This window comes from Bos indicus x Bos taurus, chromosome 5 (assembly GCF_003369695.1).
Source record: "Bos indicus x Bos taurus breed Angus x Brahman F1 hybrid chromosome 5, Bos_hybrid_MaternalHap_v2.0, whole genome shotgun sequence".
Lineage (NCBI taxonomy): Eukaryota > Metazoa > Chordata > Mammalia > Artiodactyla > Bovidae > Bos > Bos indicus x Bos taurus.
In genome coordinates, this window is record NC_040080.1 from 113934037 (window position 1) to 113959278 (window position 25242).

Below are 25242 nucleotides of genomic sequence, written 5' to 3' on the forward strand. Positions count from 1 at the left end.
ATTTGTTTAATACCATGGGGTTCTCAATTAAACCGTAAACAATCATGTGATCAGCAGGAAAGGATTGTTCCATATTTTTTGCTTTGTAAATTCCCAAATAAAGCTTTCCTTGTCATGCAGAGTTTCTCAAGTAACTGAGAGCAATGTTTCATAGGTTTCCCATATTTTACTAGAGTCTTTAGACACACTTACATTTAAATCTTGGGGATTCATACAGTTCCTGAGAATCCTAGTTAACTCTATGGAATCTAAAATTCTTAAAGAAAAATATACTCTCTTATTTTAAAAGAATTAATTACAAACACGCACATATACACACATGCACAGAATGAAAGTTGTGTTTGTCTTAACAATACTACCACCTTCTACTTTTGCCAATTTCTAGTTTTGCCACTTGATTCCTAGTTGACCCAGATATAAACATACAGAATAACGTTTTCGTATCACAGGTACCAGGATCAGCAGTTCATCAATCTTTTGAAGTGAACTGAGCAAAATAACAAACACACACACACTTAAGAGTCAATATTTATTCTGATTAATATTTTACAAAATTTTGACAGATTTTAATTTATGTAAGGAGAGCTAATTTATTAAACACTTTACAGGTTTTTCTTTCCACAGAATAACACGTTAAGTAGCAAAATAATACTTGGCACAGTTATAAATAAAGAATATAAAATAAAAATATTCATAGCTTAAGTATAATAATGATGCTGTTTTATGCCTATTAATATTTCAAATGAATTCCTGGGAACAAGAGAAATAAGGAAAAAAATTCCAAAGAAGTAATTCATGTTTAGAGCTGAGAAGTAAGTTCTTATTTGCTAAAAGTATCCAATTAAGCTGATATGAACTATTCCTCAAAGGGTCACCCTTATACACAACTTTAGAATGGGGTTAAACTGGTTCCAAACGTTAGGACCTATAAAACCCTCAGAAGGTACGCTGCTGCATAGTTGGCTCCTGACCATCTGACCATTTCTGAGTTATAGATTTCACTGGTGCTGAGATGGTTTAGTGCTAAAGCATTAACATTGCTAATATTTTCCATGTATACATCTACAGGTTTTTTTTTCTATTTAACTGAAAGACATTTCTTTCACACTTAAAAGAATATTGTACCATAAAGAAAGAACATGGTAACAACACTCTCATTCAAACTCTGAGAAAACCACCATTGTATTTGACTGTTAATAAAAAATGTTTCGATAAAAATTGCAACTGAGTCTTCATGTGAAGTGGCTCAAAATACAAAAAATTAAAACAAATTCTAGCCTTTTATAAATAACTTTGAATTTAAAAAGTATCTAAAATTTCCCCCAATCAGTAGTCAAAACTAGCAGAGGCATTTGTAAAGTTATCCAATTGTGTGCACTCTATGACAAAACGGCACGGTGCCATTGCCACCCCACACCCATCTCTTCCCTTCTCAAAAATAAAGCACGTATGCCAATTTTCTAATATTAAAACACTCACATACACTAAGTGATCTTTTTGATGTATGACTTATGGTCAAAGAAACTACTATATAAAAATGGTACTTGGAAATACTGAACGTCAACTATATACATTTCGCTGCTCCTCTTACTAAGGCAAGGGGCGGGTTTACCACTAGATTGCTTTAATACCTGTAATCTGCATTTTACAGAGAATACTAATTTTACCAAGCATCAGACATGCAGTGAACTTGCAGGGTATAATGCCTATTAACAGCAGTATTGAACATCACTAGAAGCTCATTAGTTATCTCCCTTTTCTTTTTGGTTGGATAAAATGAAATGAGCAGCTTTAAATACACGAACACATAGAGACACAAAGAGCAAACTATTCGATAAATTATTTATATACAGATACACAAGCTTTACACTGGTCTAGGATCTGCCATCAGTCTGGCCACCCTCTTCCCACTCTCCCCTGGCCTATCCCCTCTCACACGTTTCCCACAGGTTGCTTGAACCACAGTTTGCTACAGCACTTAAAGAGGACTACACCAAGTCTCACTCTGTAAACAATATTTGTGGAAGCAGTGACTAACAGTTCACCATGAGAGTATGGAAATGCTGCAACAAAAATTGATCAGTGCATCATGTTTAACAATTAGAAAATCTTTCTGAAATTGTTTCAGACAGCATTAACAAATTTCAAAACATTCAACGCTGGGAAAACTGAAACAACCTTAGAGATAAATTCTTTGATAGGTCATTTTTTAAAAACCAGAATATACCATTAGCTTTTCTTTTATTCACGTCTATTATGTACAGAAATCATGCTCCAACTTTAGCTAGACTCCCATTATTTTGTCTATAATTTATTTTTGCAGTATATCCGTTTATCTCTATTACTGAGAATTTTGCATTAACTTGAAAATAGCTCAACTCTTAAAAATTGGACTATTTGCACATCAAATTAAATTCTAATTTATGCTTTACTGGATAGTGTGTGCTAGTATACATTCTATGAGGTGCATCATGCACTTAGTAGGGCTTTTAAGTTGAACAAAATAACATGACTTACTATACTCATGCAAGTGCTTTATTATCAGACCATAAAACCTTAGAGCAAGGTTACTACAAATTATTTCACTGAACTAGAAATATATCAGCACTTCAACAGCTGATAGCAATAAAATATTGTTAGCACATTTTTTTGGTGAACATTATTTTCCTGTGCCTCTGAAGACACATTACAGTAGATCCCTAATAAAACCACATGATTTTCATCACAGTATTTACATGTACATTCTAACACGTACATAATACTAGTCTGAATCAATTTAAGACAACTCTCTTGGAATTAAATGCAATACTAATAGTAGATTGCATTATAAAATTTAGCTGTATACCATAAATTTAGTTTTAGCTAGACTCGAACATTTCTGATCAGTAAACCACGTCTGTCAACAGAATAAGTTCGTTCTTTCCTCATGAAAAATGTTATGAGAACAAAACCAAAAAGCTGTATATGTTGTGAATTCCCACATTAAGAACCATTGAAATTCTTTTTAAGATCTTTATTCTTCCCAGAAGTGGCAGTGTGTTCTGTCCATGTTTACCTTCGTTAATAAAAGTGTTGAAAAAAAGACTGTAAAGTTCACTGTTAGCCCTACATATAGCATGCTATTTGTTCAAAGGATGTGGATTCGAGTGTGAGAGAGACACGGACAGACACAATTTTCAGGCACCACTCAGCAATATGCTTCAAAGGATAAAGATGTTGCTACACGAGCTGGTACCCAGATCCTGATATTTGGTCATATTCTATTGTATACTGCCTGGTCCAGTCCACGATAACAGGACGAAAGAGGCCACAGCATCGAAATTCAAAGAAGTCTATAATATTCCTTACACATCCATGGCTAAACACCCCCCGGCAACAAAACAAAACAAAACACAGAAACAAACAGAAAACAGAAAAAGAAAAAAATAGTCTATTAGTATAGTAACTTAATATGAGTTTAACATAATTTTAATGTTAAATATATTTTTTCCAAACTTAAATACTCAGATTTTTTGTCAGAAAGAATCTGCTTATAACTCTAAGATATGTATACATTCATGTTTCTTCAGAGCTCTGACAACACTGATTTTTCTCTTGTGCTTATACCATGGGTTACACTATTATATTTTAAAGTTATTCAAACATCCATCTCTCATTCCTATGTAAAATAAAAATTTTCATAAAACCTTTCCTTGACTGGTAGCTCTTTGGCAAGGAGACAAACTATATCCAAAACTGAGAAAGTAAAAGACAAAATAAATATAAAATAGCATAAATGTGAGAGTGTACCTAAGAGTAACAATTTAAAAAAAGAAATGTCAAGGGAAGTTCCTGGAATTTTAGAATTCAAGAATTTTAGAAACTTCAAGAATACCTTTGGAAAAGCAGTTAGTTTTACACATTATGTAATTATTATGCCAATGGGAGAATTCTCAAAACTGTTCAACTGGCTCTATTATTTTTTCTTTTAAAGATCTGCGTGCTTTCCAAAAGCATGCAACAATTAACAGCACCACAAAAGCTTGAAGGTAGCAGACAATTTGTTTGAGTAAAACTCAAAAAGTTTTAAATATTTCATATTATTAGGAAACTACTGTTTAACTCCAAACCGAATGCAAATTTCAAAATATATACATATATAAATAAAAGAATAGTACAATCTCTTCAATAAATGGTGTTGGGGAAACTGAACAGTCACATGCAAAAGAACTAAACTGAACCACTATCTTACACTATATACAGAAATTAACTCAAATGGGTTAAGACCTGAATTTATGAACTGAAAACAGAAAACAGAGATGGAAGCTCCTTGACGTTAGTCTTGGTGATGAATTTTTGAATCTGACACCAACAGCAAAGGTAACAAAAGCAAAAATAGATGAGACGACATTGAACTAAGAAGGTTCCGCCCAGCGAAGAAAACCATCAACAAAATGAAAAGGCAACCTACTGAACGGGAGGAAACACCTGCAAATCATATATCTGATAAAAGGCTGATATCCAGATTATATAAAGAACTCACACAACTCAAAAGAAAAAAGCAAATAATCCAACTAAAAACAGACAATCTGAATAGACTGATGGCCAAGAGACATGAGAAGACATTCAACGTTACACTAATTGTTAGAGAAATGCAAATCAAAACCACCATGAGACAGATACTGCCACATACTTGTTAGAATGGCTATTATCAAAAAGATAGGAAAGCAAGAGTCGGGGAGGATACAGAGAACCCTGTGCACTGCTGGTGGGGACATAAATCGGTGCAGCTACTACAGAAAACAGTATGGAGGTTCCTCAAGAATTAAAAACAGGACCACCATACGATTCAGCAATTCCACTTCTGGGTACTTATCCAAAGAAAATGAAAACACTAGCTTGAAAAGATATATATGCACCCAACGTTTTCCCTGCAGCATTATTTACAACAGTCAAGATATGGTAACAGTCTAAGTATCCATCGATGGATGAATGGTTTTTTTTAAAAAATGTGATACACACACACAATCAAACAAAATCCAGCCACTGTAAAGAAAAAGGAAATCCAGCCATTGGCAATGACATGGATGGACCCTGAGGGCACTATACGTGAAGTCAGCAAATATGACATTATCTCACTCACTTTGAATATAAACAAACCTGAGCTCAGAGATACAGAGAACAGACTGTGGAGGCCAGAGACTGGGAGTGGGGGCAGGCAAATGTGTAAGGAGGTTCAGAACATACAGACTCCCAGTTCTGTATAAAGAGCCCTGGGAGTGCAACGTAGAGCATGCTGACGACAGTCTGTGTCCTACTGCACGTTTGAAAACCGCTGAGAACAGATCTTACAAGTTCTCATGACAAGAAAAAGTTTTCCAACTATTTATGGGGACAGATGTTAACTAGATTTTAATGGTGATCACTTTGCAATGTTCACAAACATCAAGCCATTATGTTGTACACTTCAAACCAATATAATGTTGTATGTCAATTACACTTAAAGTTAAAAAGAAAAAAGAATATTAGGTGTGTGGAAATTTTTATGTCATTCAAACAGCAAATAAAATAAGTAATCTGGGACTTCCCTGGTGGTCCAGTGGCTAAGAATACACGCTCCCAATGCAGGGGGCCTGGGTTTGATCCCTGGTCAGGGAACCAGATCCCACATGCTGCAACTCAGAGTTCACATGGTGCAACTAAAGATCCTGAGGATCCAGTGCAGGCAAATAAACAAATAAACATTAAAAAATAATATGTAATCTGAAGCAAAAAGGAGCTGCCCGAGAGTCTAAGAAATTTCCTTAAAGAACGAATTTCAAGCAATTGTATTTCTAAAAATCTTATTTCAATTTTCTTGATACATTCATTTTTGAATGAAAATGTATAAATTGATGGAAATGTTAAAGAACAAATACTAAATGTTAGTAGGTCAATGAAGTTTGAATTGTATAATTAAAGGGAAAGGTGAAATCTTGGTATTTATGTTTTACAAGCTATTTTATACATGGCTAAGTAAAAGAAATATTCCCTATTTCCTATCTTATTGCCACTTTAAAAGAAAATACTTCTCTTTGATGTACTCATTAGATATTTGCTTAGTTTAGTTAGTAAGGAATTTCTTGAAGGAACTTCAAGAGAAAATATTAAATCCACAGAAATGTACGTACTTGAATGGACTTTCAATAGATGTTGTTGTGACTTTAAAGTGCTTGTACCTCCTGGCATTCATTCTTTCATTTGTAGTAATACCTAAACATGATATCTAAGAGGCAAAAGAGAGCAAACCATTAAGTCTCTGAATATTTAATATAAAATAAATGAAAATTAATTCCCAGGATTAGGATGGAAAAAAAAATGATGAAGTCTGCTTTTGGTTTTCCGTCAGGAGACATCAAGCTAATGTACAAGAGATCATCTGTCTCTATGAAAAGCAGCTAGTTAAATAGAGAAATAATTTTTAAACAGGTTACCTGGCATTGTGTATGTGGAGAGATAGACATTATGTACATACTTCTACTCCATGAGCTCCTTTAAGCAGGAGATTTTTTAAAAATCCTAATTAAAAGGAAAGGGCTTCCCAGGTGGCTCAGTGGTAAAGAATCCACCTGCCAATGCAGGAGATGCAAGAGATGCAGGTTTGAACCCTGGTCAGGAAGATCCCCTGAAGAAGGAAATGGCTACCCATTCCAATACTCTTGCCTGGAAAATTCCATTGGGTAAAGTAACCTGGTGGGCTACAGTCCATGGGGTTGCAAAGAGTCAGATATGACTGAGCACACACAGAGAAAATCCATGTGTATCAGTTTTATTATTAAATTAAGAAAAAAAGTCTTAATTAAATTAACTTTAAAAATTAAGTTAAAAAAACCTCTTGAATAAATACTGATATCTGCAGGTAATAAAATATTACTATTAAAACACATACAAAATTAATGGCACCATTAATCTAAGCTCACAGTATGTAAATCAGCAAAGACAGAAACAATAAGCTTTGTTAAGAGTAGTACTGAGAGTCAGAAGTTCCTAATGGAGATGGAGGAGAGGTGGAAAGACAGAGGGGAGAAGAAAGGAACAGCAAACTGAAAATTTTAACTCTTGAAAGAATTTTAATTATTGAAAAGTAGGAGTGGTTATAAAGAGGATACACTATCGTCTTTTAAGCAAGGAGTGAATTTTTAAGAGTTCTCAGCACCCTAAAGAATAACTCATTTGCACATACCTGATACATTTGACACATGAGTAATACAGCCACCCACATGAAATGGAAAACACTGTTCAGAAACATCCAGAACATCCAAGGTGAGCAGGTGGCAATTTGAGTAATGTATGTCCAAAATCCGTCCTTGGTGTAGCTGGTCTCACAGTGCAGTCCCCAGTCTAAAATCAGAGCACAGGTACTCAGATTTACTTGACAATCATCCAAGCCCCTTGTGGGTGATTTTGTGGTAGGTACCACTTAGAAAACATGACCTAAGAATTAAATTAAATTTAATTTAACTGATGACTCTCAATGCAAGTATTTTTGTACTCATAATTCCCTTATCCCCTAATGAAAAAACATAAAGAACAGAAAGCAGCAGCCAACCTTAAAAACAAACAAGCCTGTCCTGTAACAAGTTTTTATCTGACTGGTACTGCATACATAGAATATATAAAAACACATCCTTTATACAAAGATAAGGTGATATATACATGTGAGACTTCTTTGGAGGGAAGGCATATAATACAAGATCACCTTGGGAAGGAGAGCTTTTTCCAAAACAAAATTTACTCAGAGAGCCACTGCCAAAAAGAACTGATGTTATTGCTGGACTATGCTCTTTCTTAGGGGTGTTGGACTGCCAGAAATTAGGTAAAGATATCTGATCAAAACTTTCTCTCTGTTCATCTCTATTTGAGGAACTAGCCTCCTTTTTCATTATGGTATTAATAATAAATATTCTTAATATCTGTGGGAGTAGGAAGACTAGGAAATCATCCAAGACTTATTTTCAAGTCAGTATCTAATACGTCTTCACGCTAAGTACCAACAAGCCCTGAAGGACAGTAACTAATATTTTCATTCAAATTCTTTCTGTTCTCAGTGCAATAAAAGCCTATTATTTCTTCTAAAATACTAAACCATATAATCAGTGAATGATAACTTATTTTTAACCTTTTAAATATTCTCCAATAGACAATAATTATACCTTACTCTTCAAAATATTTCAAGTTCTGTGAAAACTGAACTTCAACTATATTTTCCCAGCTGTTTGATAAGAAAGAGCAATTAGCATAATCAAAAAATTTACAAACTACAAAGTAAAGCAAGCATGCAATGTGAAAAATCTTGGTGTATTTTACCCAGAAGCTTTTCAAAGTCTATTAAAAGATAATTAACTGATACTTCTGTTGCTTATACTCTACTGAATATGTTTGATAGTTCTCTACTATTTTTTCATTGTAGTGAATTGCCTCAGTTAAAAGACATTTGTCATTATCGTATTTTTTATTAATATGGTAAAGCATAAGTTTGCAACATTAGCTTTAAGAAGATAAAAGGTACTAACTGTACTCACAAGAAATACAACCATAAATCATCCAGCAGATCATAAAAAGCAAGAAGAACAGGTAGCCCATAAAGTATCTATGGTTGCCTGCACCTAGAGAACAAAACAGAAGCAATTTCTTCCAGCTAAGAAGAAACAACCAGACACATACTTAGAGATGAGGTTGAGGTGGGGAAATGCCATGAAAAGTGAGATACACATTGGACAATAATCACATACGTTATTTTATAAAATGATCGTCGAGAAAACAGTTGTTTTAATGAAAGGCTTTAAATAAAAGAATGCTCACAATTACACACAAAGATGTAGTGACTGCAGTGAAATGCATTCTGAAGTCAAAAGTCTTAATGAACCAACAATCACAATATTGAGCTTTGATTCCACTGTGTGTTTTGAGGTTTAAACAACCCTATTTTATCTTTACTTTTATAAACTTTATAATCCAGCTTTTTAAAGGTTTCTCTCCAGGAGTCATACAATCTTTGTAACATCTCCCAACTGTCCCTCATAAAATCTCCATGGTCATCTCTCAGGCCACTTAGTCCACTTCCTTAGACTGTGCCGTTCTCAACACTGAGGTATGCAGAGTTCTTATCTGTCATTTTTCTTTGCCTCTGTACATAGCAATCTTGTAGCAATTTTTAATTGTCTAACTTTCTCTAGTTTAACTAAAAGACAACACAAGCTGCCTCTTGACCGATTTCACTGCTGTCCAATGGAGAAAACAAGAAAGAGGAGGCACCACAGAGAACTGATAAAGAAATTATATCAGTCTTTCCTAGACACTGATTTTATGATGTCTTTCCCCTCTCTCACAGCTGAGCTGATGTACCGCCAACAAGGAAATAATTAGGGGAACGAGGGGTGTTGCATGGTGCAAGGACGAAGCTTCTACATCTACTTTAATATTGTACTCCATTAGTTACCTAGAGCAATATAAATCAACAGTATATTTAGAAATCACTAGTAAAACTTACCGACACAGTTCCCCACCCATGGGCAATGATGGTCGAACTTCGCTATACAGCGGTTGCACACACCACAGTGTTTGGACCTTACTGGTTTCCGTATCTGTCAACAGGCATGTGAAAAGATTACAAAAGGCGCTGGACCTAAGACAGAAAAGCTGAACATTTTCTCAGAATACAATTATGAAAAAGTCAAGGTTTCCAAAAGAATAGATCCAATCAAAAATCATTCTTGTTTAATAAAATTTCAACTGCAACAACAAAGATGCCAAAGGCTACACTAAAATATAAACCTGCTGTGTGGACAGTCAAACAAACACACACAAACTCCTAAGGTGGGGCAGAACCATCAATTTACAAAAATAAGAATCAAATACCAATCTGTTATTGCAGTGAATGTTACTATATTTAATTCAAAACCCTGAAATTCCTCAAATATCACTATTTTGGCTTCTTAATGAAAATCTATCACAGTGAATGATACTGGTTGCTGCTTAATAAAATGACTGTTCCTTAGTAACAGGAAGGTCGTTAGAAGTGAATAAAAGCAGCTCTTAAAATTCAAATCATTAATGTCTTCTCAGAGTTAACATATCTAGCAAAAAAACAAAAAAAACAAAACAAACAACCCAGTAAGTGCTCGCATCTTTCAGAGCCTCCTCGGATCTCAGATTAAGGTACAGCATTTTTCCCTGCTGAACTGCAAGACCATTATCTAAGAAAATACAACATGCTTGTGAAGTTTAGGCAGTCCCTGTTTGTTCTAAAAAACAAAAAATACATTATACAGCTCCTGACAGGCAATACAGAATTCATTTTCATGATGCCTTCTGTTTTAAATGTTGTGAAATGCTTTTCTCTCCACTACTCTAAAGCGGTCAAGTGAATATAAGAACTCATTAGTGATCTTCAAAGAGCTGTTAGTCCCAACGCTGGATACATGACAAGAGCTAGAGGAAAAACACTGCTAGAAGCAAATTTCATAATACCCCTCACTGGTGGTTCAACAAAAGCACTGTCATTTCCCCAGCACTCTCCATAAGGTTCTACATGATTCTGAGGGCACTAAGAAAAAGGCATAGGTGCAGTATGTGGCTCCTACATGTACTAAGATAATCTGTGGACCCAAGAAAAGGCTAAGTTATTCTTCACCACAGATGTGAGACTAAATCTATCAGCAGAAAGAAGTAGGATAGATCAAACAACTTCTACCCTAACTTGCAGCTCTCAGCTAAGTCTCCTCTTTGAGCAACAGTTATGAAGGGATTCTGCACAAAAACTGACACAAGCAATTCATTTTGAGGAAATTCTGATTTACGTATGTCTTCTCACCTATTTGTCCAAGTGAAGGATATCCATATAATTACAAATACCTCTGTCAATTTGAATCATTTTATAACACAACATGCTCTTGATTTTACAATACCAAATTATCTATCCAGAACTACAGCTTATCTTAACATAAAACATAATGAAAACATTTATGCTATAATGACAAAAGTAGTCTTGTTCTTGCCATCAGGTATTTACTTAACAATGAAACTGTACTGAGCAACTCTATGTAAAACAATCTGTTTGACATATGGCAAAAACATCAGCAATGTATACTTGACTTTGTGGAACAGAATAATATGTTCATAGAATAGTAGAATATAAAAATGTTCTAAACATTAAGAATACAATTCTACAAATCACCCGTTGTAAAGCACAGAAACAAAAATCTTTTTAAAGCATGTTTTAAAATACAAAAGAATCAGTACTCTAAAGTTGTTACCCAAAATAAAGCAGTATAGTGAAAATCCAAAATCATAACTGTTTGTCAAAGAATGTTAAGTCAAACTTAAAAGAATCTTTAGAACTAGAGCTTAGTTTCAAAAACTCATTCCAGAATCCTCAACTAAGTCGATTATTTCATTATTATTAAGATGTTAGTTCAGTTGTAGTGTATAACTTACAGGTATAAAAGAACATATAGTTTCAAGCAATGCTTTGGGGACATTCCCATCTCCGTACAGAGAAACATGGTTTACTCAGGAACACTATATGCCACAGAAACGCTGTGGCAGTCCATACATTTTCCACAGGAACTAATCACAAAAATCTAGCAGAAAATCACCAAAACACAAAACCGTACTATCACCTATGACCTGGCTGAATATGATAACTTTTACTGTCAATGATAAAAGAGTGCTCTGATTTGCTTAAAGACTCTAACACAGATGGATAACTGCTCTGATGTTGTCTTACAGATTACCTAATTTCCCATCATGGCCTTTAAACATAAGAAACTAGGATAACAGCATATTAGGGAATCAGTCAACTTTTGATTTAAATACTTTATTAATTAGTTTTTTGTTGAATTACATCCTGAGAAAAAAAGAATGAATACAAATGAAGGGCAACACTGAGTTGGAAATGCAATTAAGGTATAACATCAGGGGGAACAAGAACACTGGGAAGAAGGTATCTTTTCACCATCTTTCCTCCTGTCCCATGATCTAAAAGCCTTCTGGCTGGGGGATCATGAAATGTGCTCAGTGAAAGACACTGTCCTGGTTTCCCAAACTCTCTATGCTATGCCACTGCTGAGGGAAAAGGAGAGAGGGAAGAAAAAGAAAAAAATACTACCAAACAGGTACTGCAGAATATACTGAGGTCCAGACTTCCTGTCTCTGCAAGTTCAACTATTGTCTGTGAATTAAAAAAAAAAAAAAAAAACACAAAAACTTCATTCAAAACAGAATATTCATCAACTACTGTTCCATCAATATGAGTATTAATACACACTACTAAATATAGATAACCAACAAGGACCTACTGCACAGCACAGGGAAGTATACTCCATATTTTGTAATAAACTATAAGGGAAAAGAATCTGAAAAAGAATATTTTATTTCTCAGATTACATATATAAAACTCAGTGATTCGGTTATACACAACTCAATCATTGTGCTGTACACCCAAAACGAAAACAACACTGAAAACCAACTATACTCAATAAGAATATTTATATGAGTATCAACAAACACACATTTAGTTTTAACCAAGGTTTTCAGCTGAAAATAATAAATTTCTTCACTTACTTCTGTTATTTTACTATAATTTGAATACAGAAATTTTATTGGATATATGAATGAAGCAACCCTAAACTTAACGGGAATAAAACTAAATTATGTAAGAACTAGTCTGCATGGGTTTTGATGATTAAGAGATAAATGTAAACCTGAATCCAAAAAAGACTCGACTCTTCAGAGCTAGACTATGACTTAAGAAAACCTGGCAAATCAATTAGCAGTAAATGTCTGAAGAATACCGGAACGTAAGAGCAGCGTTCTTTATGCAGCATAGAGAGGGGTAGACTGTAAGAAACTGCTAGTGTTTTCATCAACTGTGGATAGAATAACTCATCAGGATTTGTTCTGTTTTCAGGGACTGGGTTAAACAACTCTTAAAATAATTTAACTGCCTCTGGTCTAATTCTCTACTTAACACGACCTCTTTGGATTATAAATTCGGCTTCCTAAGTACCTGGGCCATAGATGAGGGGTGCCCTGGATCATATATACAAATATGTTAGCTATTAGAACAATTTACCTATACTATCAACCAGTTTTCTGGCCTTCTAGTTTACACGGTCTTTTAACAAGCATTTATTTAATGAATGCAAATTTATTTGCTGAAGCTTTACAGAGATGTTTAAAATACTGTATTAGTCCCTCAAAACAATCATAATCCTTAGAAAGGAGAGAAACGTGAAATTTTAAAGTGCCATTTTAAAATGTCATGGAAGTGTAAGGCCAGGCATCTCAAGAGCACCAACTCTATACATAATCTCAGATTGGTTTGAAATTCCCAGTTTCTTTGTACTCTCGTATCTGCTAAAAATACTGATAATCTGGCAATAAAACACATGTAACTAGTTAGGTTGTATCTTGCTACCTTTTTCTTTTGTTCTTCTGTGGCTTTAATAATCCCTGGATCTGATTTCCAAGATTTCCCAAAATTGTAGAAAAGTGCAATACTGTTGGCAAGGAATGGAAGATGGATAAATAGAAAATTGAGATGTGCCTAAAGTTAAGGAATCTAAAGAAGCAATGAAAACTAGTTATTACTATAGGTAAACTTATAATCTGTAAGGTTTTATCACACATACAAAGAAACCTAGAAAAAAGTACAAGATGGTTTATTACATCAAAATGAATTCCATCTATACATGCTAGCCTATTACATCACAACAAATACATTTTCCATTGTGCTCATAAGTAAACGCAAAAAACGTCAACTGCTTACAAATTTTAAATCACGTAGGGTAAGTTTATCTGACACTTTTTTAAAGTCAGTGAATACATTATTTTTAAATGATCATTACTTCTTTTGACAAAAACGAGGGACGTCTCATGTCCAAAGTAATTAGCATATCACTTTATCTATATTCATTAAAATCTACCAAACATTTAGATATCATACCCATATATTTAGAAGATTGTTTTTACATTCTCTTCATTGCCATTTTTTCCCACATTCAAGTTGACTTTAATTTTAGAAAAAGTATTTATAAACTTGCTTAAAACAGAAATACTATCTTTGGTTACATTTTCCTTCCTAATAAAAACATAATAAATGTACCAGGCATTTATAAATGTTAAGTGAAGAATCAAAGACTATTTTCAATAACACTGGGAAAAATAAAGCAATGTTGCTAGAGCAACACATTTTTGAGGCACAAAACACACCATTTCCAAGATTTAACACAGGTATAAAAGCTGTCCACGAAAGTGCCCGTGAGAATGGTGCCGTCCCTCTACCAGGAAAGAAAGGAAAGGCCTCTCACAGAAGTCTGGGATGGACGCTGATGACAGGCGTCTGTTCACATGATGACTGCACTAACCGTTCCCGCCCACCCATCCTCCCACACGTCTGCGGGCCACACTCCCACCAACTGACTGCCGCAGCCCAGATCTTTGACTTGTTATTCTTCACAAATGTACTATTGGTCTAAAAGGCATGGAGATTCCTACTCTGCTCATTTGTTAGGTCTTCATTATTTATGAAGGCCCCTAAGTACATGTTAAAAAAAAAAAAGATTTAGTAAAACATGTATGCTAGGAATTCCCTGGTAGTCCAGGGGTTAGGACTCCACACTCTCTTTGCCAAAGGCCTGGGTTCAATCCCTGGTGGGGGAACTAAGATCCCACAGACTGCAGGATGCAACCAAAGAAAAAAAGTGTATGCTTTTCTCGTGTTTAAAAAAATTTTTTTTATGTAGTACAAGTATCATATAAATATGCTGTAAGATTTTTAGACATTATTATGTATACACACTCTCTACATTTCTCATGGAAGCACAGGTTAAGAAAGAACAGTTTCGTGAATGAAACAAACCTGTCTTTGTTTGGTAAATACCAAAACACCACCCAACCACTTAAAATACAGGAGGAACAAAAAGGAAGAAGAAAGAGTAGTTAATACCAGCTGCCACATATAAAAGTGATTTTCTTGCTCCAGTCCCCTGTTTACCTCCACCTTCCACCATCCTCATTCTCCAAAATCCATGGGAACAGCCAGCACAGAATACACAGAAAGCCAAATTTTCAGCTCTTTCAACAGCCAAAAAATAAATAAATAAAAAATAAATAAAGCCTAAGAATATAGCTGGATAAATGTTATGTGCCAAGAATGCTGAATGGTGGCATTTTTCAGTGCAGAATCTTTATTGTAACAGTTTCAAAAACTGCTAACATATGTAATAAATATATCTATCAGATTCTTGTTGTTCAGTCGCTCAGCCATGTTTGACTCTTTGCGACCCCATGATCTGAAGCCTGCCAGGCTCCTCTGTCCATGGGATTTCCCAGGCAAGAATACTGCAGTGGGCTCCCATTTCCTTCAGGGGACCTTCCCAACACAGGGATTAAACCCATGTCTCCTGCACTGGCAGGCAGATTCCTCACTAACTGACTCACCTGGGAAGCCCACATGCCATTTAGGCTGCACAAAAACCCAATGATAAAGCTTGCTGCCATCCCCATGGCAAAACCGAGGCAAAGGTTAATCAAGCAGTCTAAGATTAAAGAATGGATTAGAGATGGAGCTGGTATTTAAACCTAGGCTCTTACTACATATGCTATCCTGCCTCTCCAAAGTACTCTACAGAATATTCTGAGTCATTAAACATTATGGGAACAATGATCACATCCACCTCTGATTTAAGAAGCTTAAGACCTGATTGAAAAATAATTTATTTTTAGATACAGAATTCCTAATAACCTATTTCAAAAGTTTGTCAACACAATAAACAGTAGACTATATTATTTATGACAATGAATTTTAGAGTTGTATGATAATTACAGAAGAAGTATGAACAAAATTTTCAAATAAAAGTGCAAGAAAATCACAAACCTCACTACCAGAAATAACCACAGCTAAAATTACATGTGCTCACTTCCAGCTCTTATCATTCACACATTCTAAAATTAGAATCTCTCTGTAAATACAATTTTGTATTTTTTATTTGTTACAAGTATGAGCCCACATCACTAAGTCTTAGAAAAGCATTTTAACGGATATTTTATTGTCTACCACATGTCGGGTAACTGATAAATCTATCCTCCTATTCAGGTTATTTCCATTTTTTCCCTATAAATGGTACAATGATAAACTTCTTTGTAAATAAACCTTTGATCTGATCTCTTATTATTTCCTTGTAAAAATTATGGTCAGTGTATAATATAGGGCATTTGAAGATATACTGTATCAGGTCAAAGAACTGGGTTCTATACCAGACTCTCAATAATTACCTGGCTATGTAACTTTGAGCAAAGCATACAACTTCTACGAACCTCAATTTTTCAATCAGTTAGAAAACAGCATTATGATTTGTAAGTTTTTTTTTTTTAATCTCAAAGAACTGTTCTGAGAACCAAGTAAAATAATATATCTGAAGAACTATAAATCAAATAGAATTTATTTATTATAACAAATGGTTTATATGAATATGACTCATTACTACCACAAAAACACTGAAGATGAGTAACATATGAGAAACTAAAATAACTTATATACAGTTGACCCTCATGTCTACTAACTAAAATTTATTTGTAAACCCAAAACCAATATTTAGAATGCTTCTGCAGTCATTTGTGAATATGTGCAAAGTAACAATAAACATGAGTTGCCTTATGCACACATTTCCAGTTGAGCTAAACAAGGCCAATACTTTGCCTTCCTGTTTTGCATTTGTGTGCTTTTTGTTGGTGATTTTGCTGTTTAAAATGGTCTCCAAGTATAGTGCTTAAGTGCCATCTGAAGTTTCTAAGCAAAAGTTGATATATGGACTATATAAAACTCTCTGGCATAAAGTTTTCACTATTTGTAATTTACTAATTATCCTGCTTTTCTCTACTTATATGCAAACAGATTAACAGCACAGCAACAGTCTAAAATATTTTGAGATGTGAATTGGATTATTTTTTTGGAATATTAAACTTACTGTCCGATTTAGGAAGCCAAGTTAGAAAATATGTCTGGAATAGTAGTCATTTCAGAGGTCAGTGCTTTTTATAAATTTAAAATAGATGAGTTACTGAAAATGAGCAGTTATGTTTTACTCATTAAATAATCCAATAAGATAATTCTAATGCTTAATGAATCTCTGAAGAACAATTTTTATATCAAAGTGTAATACAGGCCCAGAATGAGCTAGTAAAAACTGCAAGTGAAAACATTTCAATAGACACTATGCTAAGAAAGTATTTTAAAAAGTAATCCTATAATGCTGTGAAAATTAAGAATTAGAAGCACAGTTATAATTCTGCGGCTCAGTTTCACAAAGAAATAAGCATATTTTGTTTTTGTCTAATACACAGGACAACTTAACAAAAAGAATGCAATATTATAATATGCAAGACTGTGAAGTGAAATCAGGTATCAGTAATGATTAATATTGTTCAGAACAGTTAAAAGTCACTGAATACTGCATACCATTTAAAATATCATATACTTTTTATATTGATAGTAATGTTCTGAAGAATGATTTAAGACATCAAACATGTACCCTAATTATAATGAAACAGACCATCTTACTGATTTTTTCTATTAAAACATCAAAAGCTGACATTGTCCTTATTTCTTAGATGTACACACGTGCACGTACAAATGTACAATGTCAAATTATACTATTTTTTAAAAGTGCATCAAAAAAAACAAGCAAACAAAAATAGTACATCGAAATAATTTGCTGAATTTAGCAAACATCTGAAGATACACCACTAAAGGCTTTTCATAAGCAAAAGAGAAAATTAACTGCTATCTATCACGGCAGAACAGTAATAAGTGTGACAGTAAGAAAATATGCAGAGAAAATGACACTAAAACATGAAAATCACAACTCAGGACAAAGGTGCAGAATGTGTTAGAGAATCAGACAAATATGTGTTTCTACTCTACTTTACTAGAGACTAGCTGTGTGATCTTGGGAAAAAACAACAGATTAACTTGTTTAAACCTAAGTTTTCTCATCTATAAAACTGAGACAACAATATAAACGTAATAGGATGTGTAGTAAATGGAACACACAGTATTTAGGAAAATGCCCTTAAAAAACTCAATTAATGGTCACTACTATCGATATTATTACTACTACTGATGTTATTAAAAGCAGCTTTGAAAAGCAATTTATTAAATATGAAACATTTAAAAATACATTAGTTCATACTTATTTTTCTAATAAAACTGTTTTATTCTAGTATATAGTGAGTAGCTCAGCTATGTTAAATTATTAAACATTTGTTTAAATAACAAACAAAAAATTGTTTTAGATAAGACCTTTATGACCAAAGGATATCATTCCAAAACCAGAAGAACCACGTCACATACATCCAAAATTTGGTTGCCAAATATATTCCAAGGGGCAATGCACTATGCATTGAATGATCAAAAAAGGATCTGTAAAACACAAGTTTTATAAAATGTGAACTCTATATTTCATTGTAGAAATGACTATTTATTTATTTAAATGAAAATTACATCTATTCCGCATAGTAAACTTTTAACAAAACCCAGAAATTCAGGATGCTTAAATACGAAGGCTGTTTTCCATGGTGATCAGTAACACATGAAGGCACAGCTAAATGACTCAAGTCTGAAGCTACTTTTAATTCATCAAGAATTAGAATTATATTCTATATACTTTCCAACTTTAGAATTTCATTGTATTCCTATTCTTTTAAATAAAAAACCCACTTTAGCATATATAGTAACTCTATCATCCAGCTTACTACTCACCAAAGGCATGTTATAATTTTAACAAATGAGTGCAAAGTGAAGTGAAGTCGCTCAGTTGTGTCCGACTCTTTGCAACCCCATGGAGGAGCCTACAATGCTCCTCCGTCCATGGGACTTTCCAGGCAAGAGTACTGGAGTGGGGTGAGTAGTGCAGTGGGTTGCCATTTCCTTCTCCAGGGGATGTTCCCAACCCGGGGATGGAACCTGGGTTCTCACATTGTAGGCAGATGCTTTACCATCTGAGCCACCAGGGAAGCCCAAAGCAATCCCTGAGTTTTTCACTGCATCATTATTTCTCCTCACCTCACATTCCCACTAAGCTTTAAGCACATCTTTTCAAAGAGAATGAACAAGCTAGTTTGGAGGAATTAAAGGTCATTATTTACAGCATTTAGAATTCAGGAAAAAATAAACACTGATAAATTTTATTAAACACTAAGCAGGATCAGCCATCCATGTACTTGCTAAGAAGGCAGAATTGGTGAATTCTTACTTACACCTCTTGGTGAAAGTAAACACTAAAATAAGATTAAGTTTCTTCCTGAGAGTTACCACACTGGTGCACTACCATTCACTCTCATCTCTGTGAATTATTTTCAGAACTCTCTTGTGAAATTCTGGTAAAGACAAAGTACTAAAGGAATGGAAATTAGGTGGGAAATTCTGGATCATAAATAACTTCCTAGTTTGCTGGATGGGCAATTTTAGGGCGATAGGATCTAAGGAAAAGAAGCAAACAGAACAAACACAATGTTTAGAGAACAAAGGAGAAAATCTTAAAAAATAACTGAGCCCACTTCATAGGCTTAGACTCTTCATACGCTTAGATGTCCCCTGTGCTACAACTACACCTCTTTCTTGCATACTGCCTATGACCAAAGAAAATTTCATTTCTATGGAAAGGTAAGCTCAGGCATTATACTTATCCAGAAATAAGCAATATATTACATGCAGAGTTCAGCGAACTCACATTCATGTCTACTGAAATGTTTTAAAACTGTATTTTAGCCTTAAAAATGTTAGACTTAGTCACTAAAAGTACCTTTACAGTCATTTTTCACCACAATGTTAAAAACGTTAAAGATGTCAGATATAAATTTGCCGAAAATTCTTTAACATTAAGATCAAACATGTTACATGAAGGCAGTGTTCTAAATATACATTTTATATTATTAATATAACATTAATAGCCAGGTGTAAATTATGATTTTTACCTTTCTGGTTAAAAATACAGTTAAAAACAACACACTTACTTTGAAAGAAACTGTACTGTAGCCCAAACACCACCATACATTAGCCCTTTAATGAGCCAAGAATCAATATTTAGGTCTGCTATAAACCCAACCAGCCAAATAACTAGGAAAGGCGTTCCCAGCATTACTTTCTGCCGAAATTCCTGGACAGAAAACAAACAAAAAAAAACACAAAGTTTTTCATGTTTCAAGTAACCTCAATGTGAATCACTGTCACCTTTGTGAAAACACAAAGCAGGGGTGAAATTATCAAATACACCTACTATGTGCGGAAAGTATTCAAGGTGCTAGTCTGTCTTCTAGAAAGAGGTATTAAATAAACAATTTAAAAGTACTTGGTTGAAGTTGTGGAAAATGAGAACAGAAGTTATAAGAGTGGGTTTATACAGTCAGATACAGAAGACAGCAGGTACCACCTGCTAACACATGGATGGGCTAAAAAACAGTTTATGATAATACTACCCGATTTTAACAAGTGCATTGACATCTAAGGAGACAAGGGCAACCAGAATGACTGAAGGTCCAACAGCTGTATCAGATAAGGAAAACTGTATGTTTAACCTGGAGAAGATACTTTGAATGATACATGTAAATAGTATATTAAAATACCAAAGTAAAAGGATAAAATCAATTTTATTTACAGAGTCCCAGAGATCATAGAATGGAGATGATGTGCCTCTGAACACATATCAAAGTACAGGGCTTAAAACTTCAGCTGTAGTACCATTTTATATTTGTACTGGTCTGTTAGAAATACTTGTAAGTATAAAACCTGTCTGCTTCCTTCTAACAGCTACTACAACCATATCTTTGGAGCAACACACAGTCTATTGCCTCTCCTACGTAACAGCCCTTCACAGACTTGTAGGCAGCTATTAAGTCTTTCGAGTTACGTTCAGTTCAGTTCAGTCACTAGGTCGTGTCCGACTCTTTGCGACCCCGTGAATCACAGCACACCAGGCCTCCCTGTCCATCACTAACTCCTGGAATTCACTCAGACTCATGTCCATCGAGTCGGTGATGTCATGCAGCCATCTCATCTTCTGTCGTCCACTTCTCCTCTTGCCCCCAGTCACTCCCAGCATCAGAGTCTTTTCAAATGAGTCAACTCTTCCCATGAGGTGGCCAAAGTACTGGAGTTTCAGCTTCAGCATCAGTCCTTCCAATGAACACCCAGGACTGATCTCCTTTAGGAGGGACTGGTTGGATCTCCTTGCAGTCCAAGGCACTCTCAAGAGTCTTCTCCAACACCACAGTTCAAAAGCATCGATTCTTTGGCGCTCAGCTTTCTTCACAGTCCAACTTTCACATCCATATGTGACCACTGGAAAAACCATAGCCTTGACTAGACGGACCTTTATTGGCAAAGTAATATCTCTGCTTTTGAATATGCTGTCTAGGTTGGTCATAACGTTCCTTCCAAGGAGTAAGCATCTTTTAATTTCAAGGCTGCAATCACCATCTGCAGTGATTTTGGAGCCCAGAAAAATAAAGTCTGACACTGTTTCCCCATCTATTTGCCATGAAGTGATGGGACCAGAAGCCATGATCTTCGTTTTCTGAATGTTGAGCATTAAGCCAACTTTTTCACTCTCCTCTTTCACTTTCATCAAGAGGCTTTTTAGTTCCTCTTCACTCTCTGCCATAAGGGTGGTGTCATCTGCATATCTGAGGTTCTTGATATTTCTCCTGGCAATCTTGATTCCAGCTTGTGCTTCCTCCAGCCCAGCATTTCTCATGATGTACTCTGCATATAAGTTAAATAAGCAGGGTGACAATATACAGCCTTGATGTACTCCTTTTCCTATTTGGAACCAGTCTGTTGTTCCATGTCCAGTTCTAACTCTTGCTTCCTGACCTGCATACAGGTTTCTCAAGAACCAGGTCAGGTGCTCTGGTATTCCCATCTCTTTCAGAATTGTCCACAGTTTATTGTGATCCACACAGTCAAAGGCTTTGGCATAGTCAATAAAGCAGAAATAGATGTTTTTCTGTAACTCTCTTGCTTTTTCCATGATCCAGCGGATATTGGCAATTTGATCTCTGGTTCCTCTGCCTTTTATAAAACCAGTTTGAACATCTGGAAGTTCATGGTTCACATACTGCTGATGCCTGGCTTGGAGAATTTTGAGCATTACTTTACTAGCGTGTGAGATGAGTGAGTTACGTTAGAAGACAAAATTAGATATTACAGTTGTGATCTAACAAAGCTCAGAGTGTAAATATTATTCTCCTCATCGAATATTTACCTTTTTGAAGGCCAAGATTTTTTTAGCATCCCTTTCATACCATTGGCCTCTAATGAAATAAACACTTTTTTCATATAAATGACTATTTTCCCCAATTCAGTCACTGTAATTCATATAGTGAACTAATTGTGTAACTTTAACTTAGACTAATAAGTAAACATATCAACTTCAGAGTTTAGTTTTATGCTGTTGTGAAATGTCATCCTTTCAATTTCTTTTTTATCTCTATTATGTGTGAATTTTGTATCAAGACATTAGAGAACATATAATTGGGAAGAGTATATGAGTAAGGGTGCATAAAGGTGCGACAGAAGGTGAACGCGTGGCATTTGAAAAAGTATTTTCTAAAACTATCTTTAATCTGGTTTGTTTTTAGTCAAGACATTTGTTTCACCCCAGCAATGGGCACATGTTTGTCCTTATTAAAAATTAAGACAATTTATATACAGTGAAATTCAGCCTTTTCTGTGTCTACTTCTGTGAGTTTTGATGAACATACAGTTGCGTAACAAGCATGAATATCGAGACACAGCACAGCCCCAGCAAGCCCCACAACAGCTTGTGCCACGAGGCGCAGCCCTGGTCGCCCATAGTCTGATATCTGTCCTTTGACTTTTTCCTTTGCACGCATGTCACATAAAAGGGATCATACTGAATGCAGTCTTTTGAGTCTGGTTTCTTTCACTTAGGTAATGCATCTGACATTCATCCATTTGTTTCGTGTATCAGTAGTAAGTTCCTTTTGAATGCTGAGCAGTATTCCATTACAGAATTTAACACAGCCTGGCTATCCACTCCCCACCTGAGAGACTATGCTGGTCCCCAGTTTCTGACTGTAAATGAAGCCATCATAACATTTACATATAATTTTTTGCATGAACATCAGCTCATTTCACCTGGTGAAAAACCTACATGTTTGATTCCTGGATGTTTTTCAAGCTGCCATTTAATACACATATTACAATACTGTAAAGATGTAACAGTGATATGCTGCTTTTATAGCTACAGAAAATTTTATTTTATATTTGATTACAGAATTTTTCAATTATATAGTAAATCTGAAGGGATTTTGAAGTGACTCTACCACCCAGATTCAATCCAGTTCTTTAATTACACTTTTTGTTTTTAAATAATTGCAATTTTTAATATGGTTTAAAAACTGATGTACAGTTAATTTACAGTGTTGCATTAGCTTCGGGGGCACAGCAAAGTAATTTCAGTCACACATATAAAGGAATATTTATATATATTTTTTTCAGATTCTTTACCATTGTAGATTATTACAAGACACTGAACATATTTCCCTGTGCTATATAGTAGGCATTTGTTGTTTATCTACTTTATACAGAGTAGTGTGTATTTATATAACTATATATAATATAGTTATATAATAACTAATTTACCTCCCCCCACCCGCTATTATCCTTTCTGGTCACAGTATGTAAGTTTCTTTTCTATGTCTGTGAGTGTATTTCTATTTGGTAAAGATGTGCATTTATATTACTTTTTAAGATCCCACACATAAGTGATCTTGTATATTTGTCTTTCTCTGACTTAATGTGGTTTCTAGGTTCATCCATGTTGCAGCAAATGGCATTAGTTCATTTTTTATGGCTGAGTAATATTCTACTGTGTATATATACCGTTCTTATCTTATTTAGGCTGCTTCCATGCCTTGGCTATTATAAATAGTGCTGCTATGAAAACTGGGGTGTATGTATCTTTTTGAAATAGAGTTTTATCTGGATATATGCCCAGGAGTGGGATTGCTGGATCATATGGCAACTATTTTCAGTTTTTTTAGGAACCTCCACACTGTTCCCCATAGTGACTGTACCAATTTACATTCCCACCAAAAGCATAGGAGAGTTCCCTTTTCTCCACACCCTCTCCAGCATATATTATTTGTAGACATTTTAATGATGCCCATTCTGATTAGTGGGCTTCCCGGGTGGGACTAGTGGTGGCAAAGAATCCACCTGCCAATGCAGGAGATGTAAGAGAGATGGGTCCAATCCCTGGGTTGGGAAGATCCCTTGGAGGAGAAAATGGCAACCTGTTTCATATTCTTGCCTGGAAAATTCCATGGACAGAAGAACCTGGTGGGCTACAGGTTCCATGGGGTCACAAAGAACCGGACATGACTGAGCACACAGGAGAAAGAGGAACACAGGTGGGAGTGGGATTAGGCGACAGGGTGCTCTGCTGCCAATCTGGGAACATGCAAATATATACTGACTGGTGTGAAGTGGCACCTCACTGTAGTTTTGATCTGCATTTCTCTAATAATAAGTGATAAATAGCACCTTTTCATGGCCACCTGGATGTCTTCTTTGGAGGAATGTCTATTTAGGTCTTTCACCCATTTTTTTGATTGGGTTTTTTTTTTTAATATATTAAGCTATTTATTATGAGCTTTTTATTTTAGAAATTAATCCCTTGCATCATTTACAAATATTTTCTCCCATCCCACAGGTTGTGTTTTGTTTATGCTTTCCTTTGCAAAAACTTTTAAGTTTAATTAGGCCCCATTTGTTTCTTTTTGTTTTTATTTCCATTACTCTTTAGAGATGGATCTGAAAAATATTACCATGATTTATGTCAAAGAGTGTTCTGCTTATGTTTTCTTCTAGGAGCGTCACAGTATCCAGTTCTACGTTTAGGTCTTTAATCTATTTTGAGCTTATTTTTATACATGGTGTTAGAGAAAGTTCTAATTTCATTCTTTCACATGAAGCTGTCTAGTTTTCCCAGCACCCACTTCTCAAAGGGCCTGTCTTTCTTTCGTTGTATATTTCTGCCTCCTCTGTTGTAGATAACTGACCCTAACTGCATGGGTTTCTTGCTGGGCTTTCTGTCCTATTCCACTGGTCCATATACATCTGGACTGTACATGTACAGTACTATACTGTTTTGATTACCATAGCTTTGTAGTATAGTCTGAAGTCAGGGAGCATGA

General features: G+C 35.0%; 1 protein-coding gene across 2 annotated transcripts in view; it reads right to left on the minus strand.

Moving 5' to 3' along the window:
- Positions 1-515: 515 nt before the first annotated feature.
- ZDHHC17 (zinc finger DHHC-type containing 17) overlaps positions 516-25242 on the minus strand; it is a 100248-nt gene continuing 75521 nt past the window's right edge. The window contains exons 9-17 of one of the 2 annotated variants that reach the window (XM_027543306.1): positions 20035-20177; positions 18342-18442; positions 13439-13563; positions 12128-12190; positions 9509-9602; positions 8541-8624; positions 7202-7359; positions 6150-6244; positions 516-3358 (exon numbers count right to left, since the gene is read on the minus strand). In XM_027543306.1, the coding sequence (XP_027399107.1) occupies positions 3220-3358; positions 6150-6244; positions 7202-7359; positions 8541-8624; positions 9509-9602; positions 12128-12190; positions 13439-13563; positions 18342-18442; positions 20035-20177 (1002 nt within the window). In that variant the 3' untranslated portion in view covers positions 516-3219. The remainder of the gene's footprint in view (positions 3359-6149; positions 6245-7201; positions 7360-8540; positions 8625-9508; positions 9603-12127; positions 12191-13438; positions 13564-18341; positions 18443-20034; positions 20178-25242) is intronic. The other variant, XM_027543307.1, reaches the window with a different exon arrangement.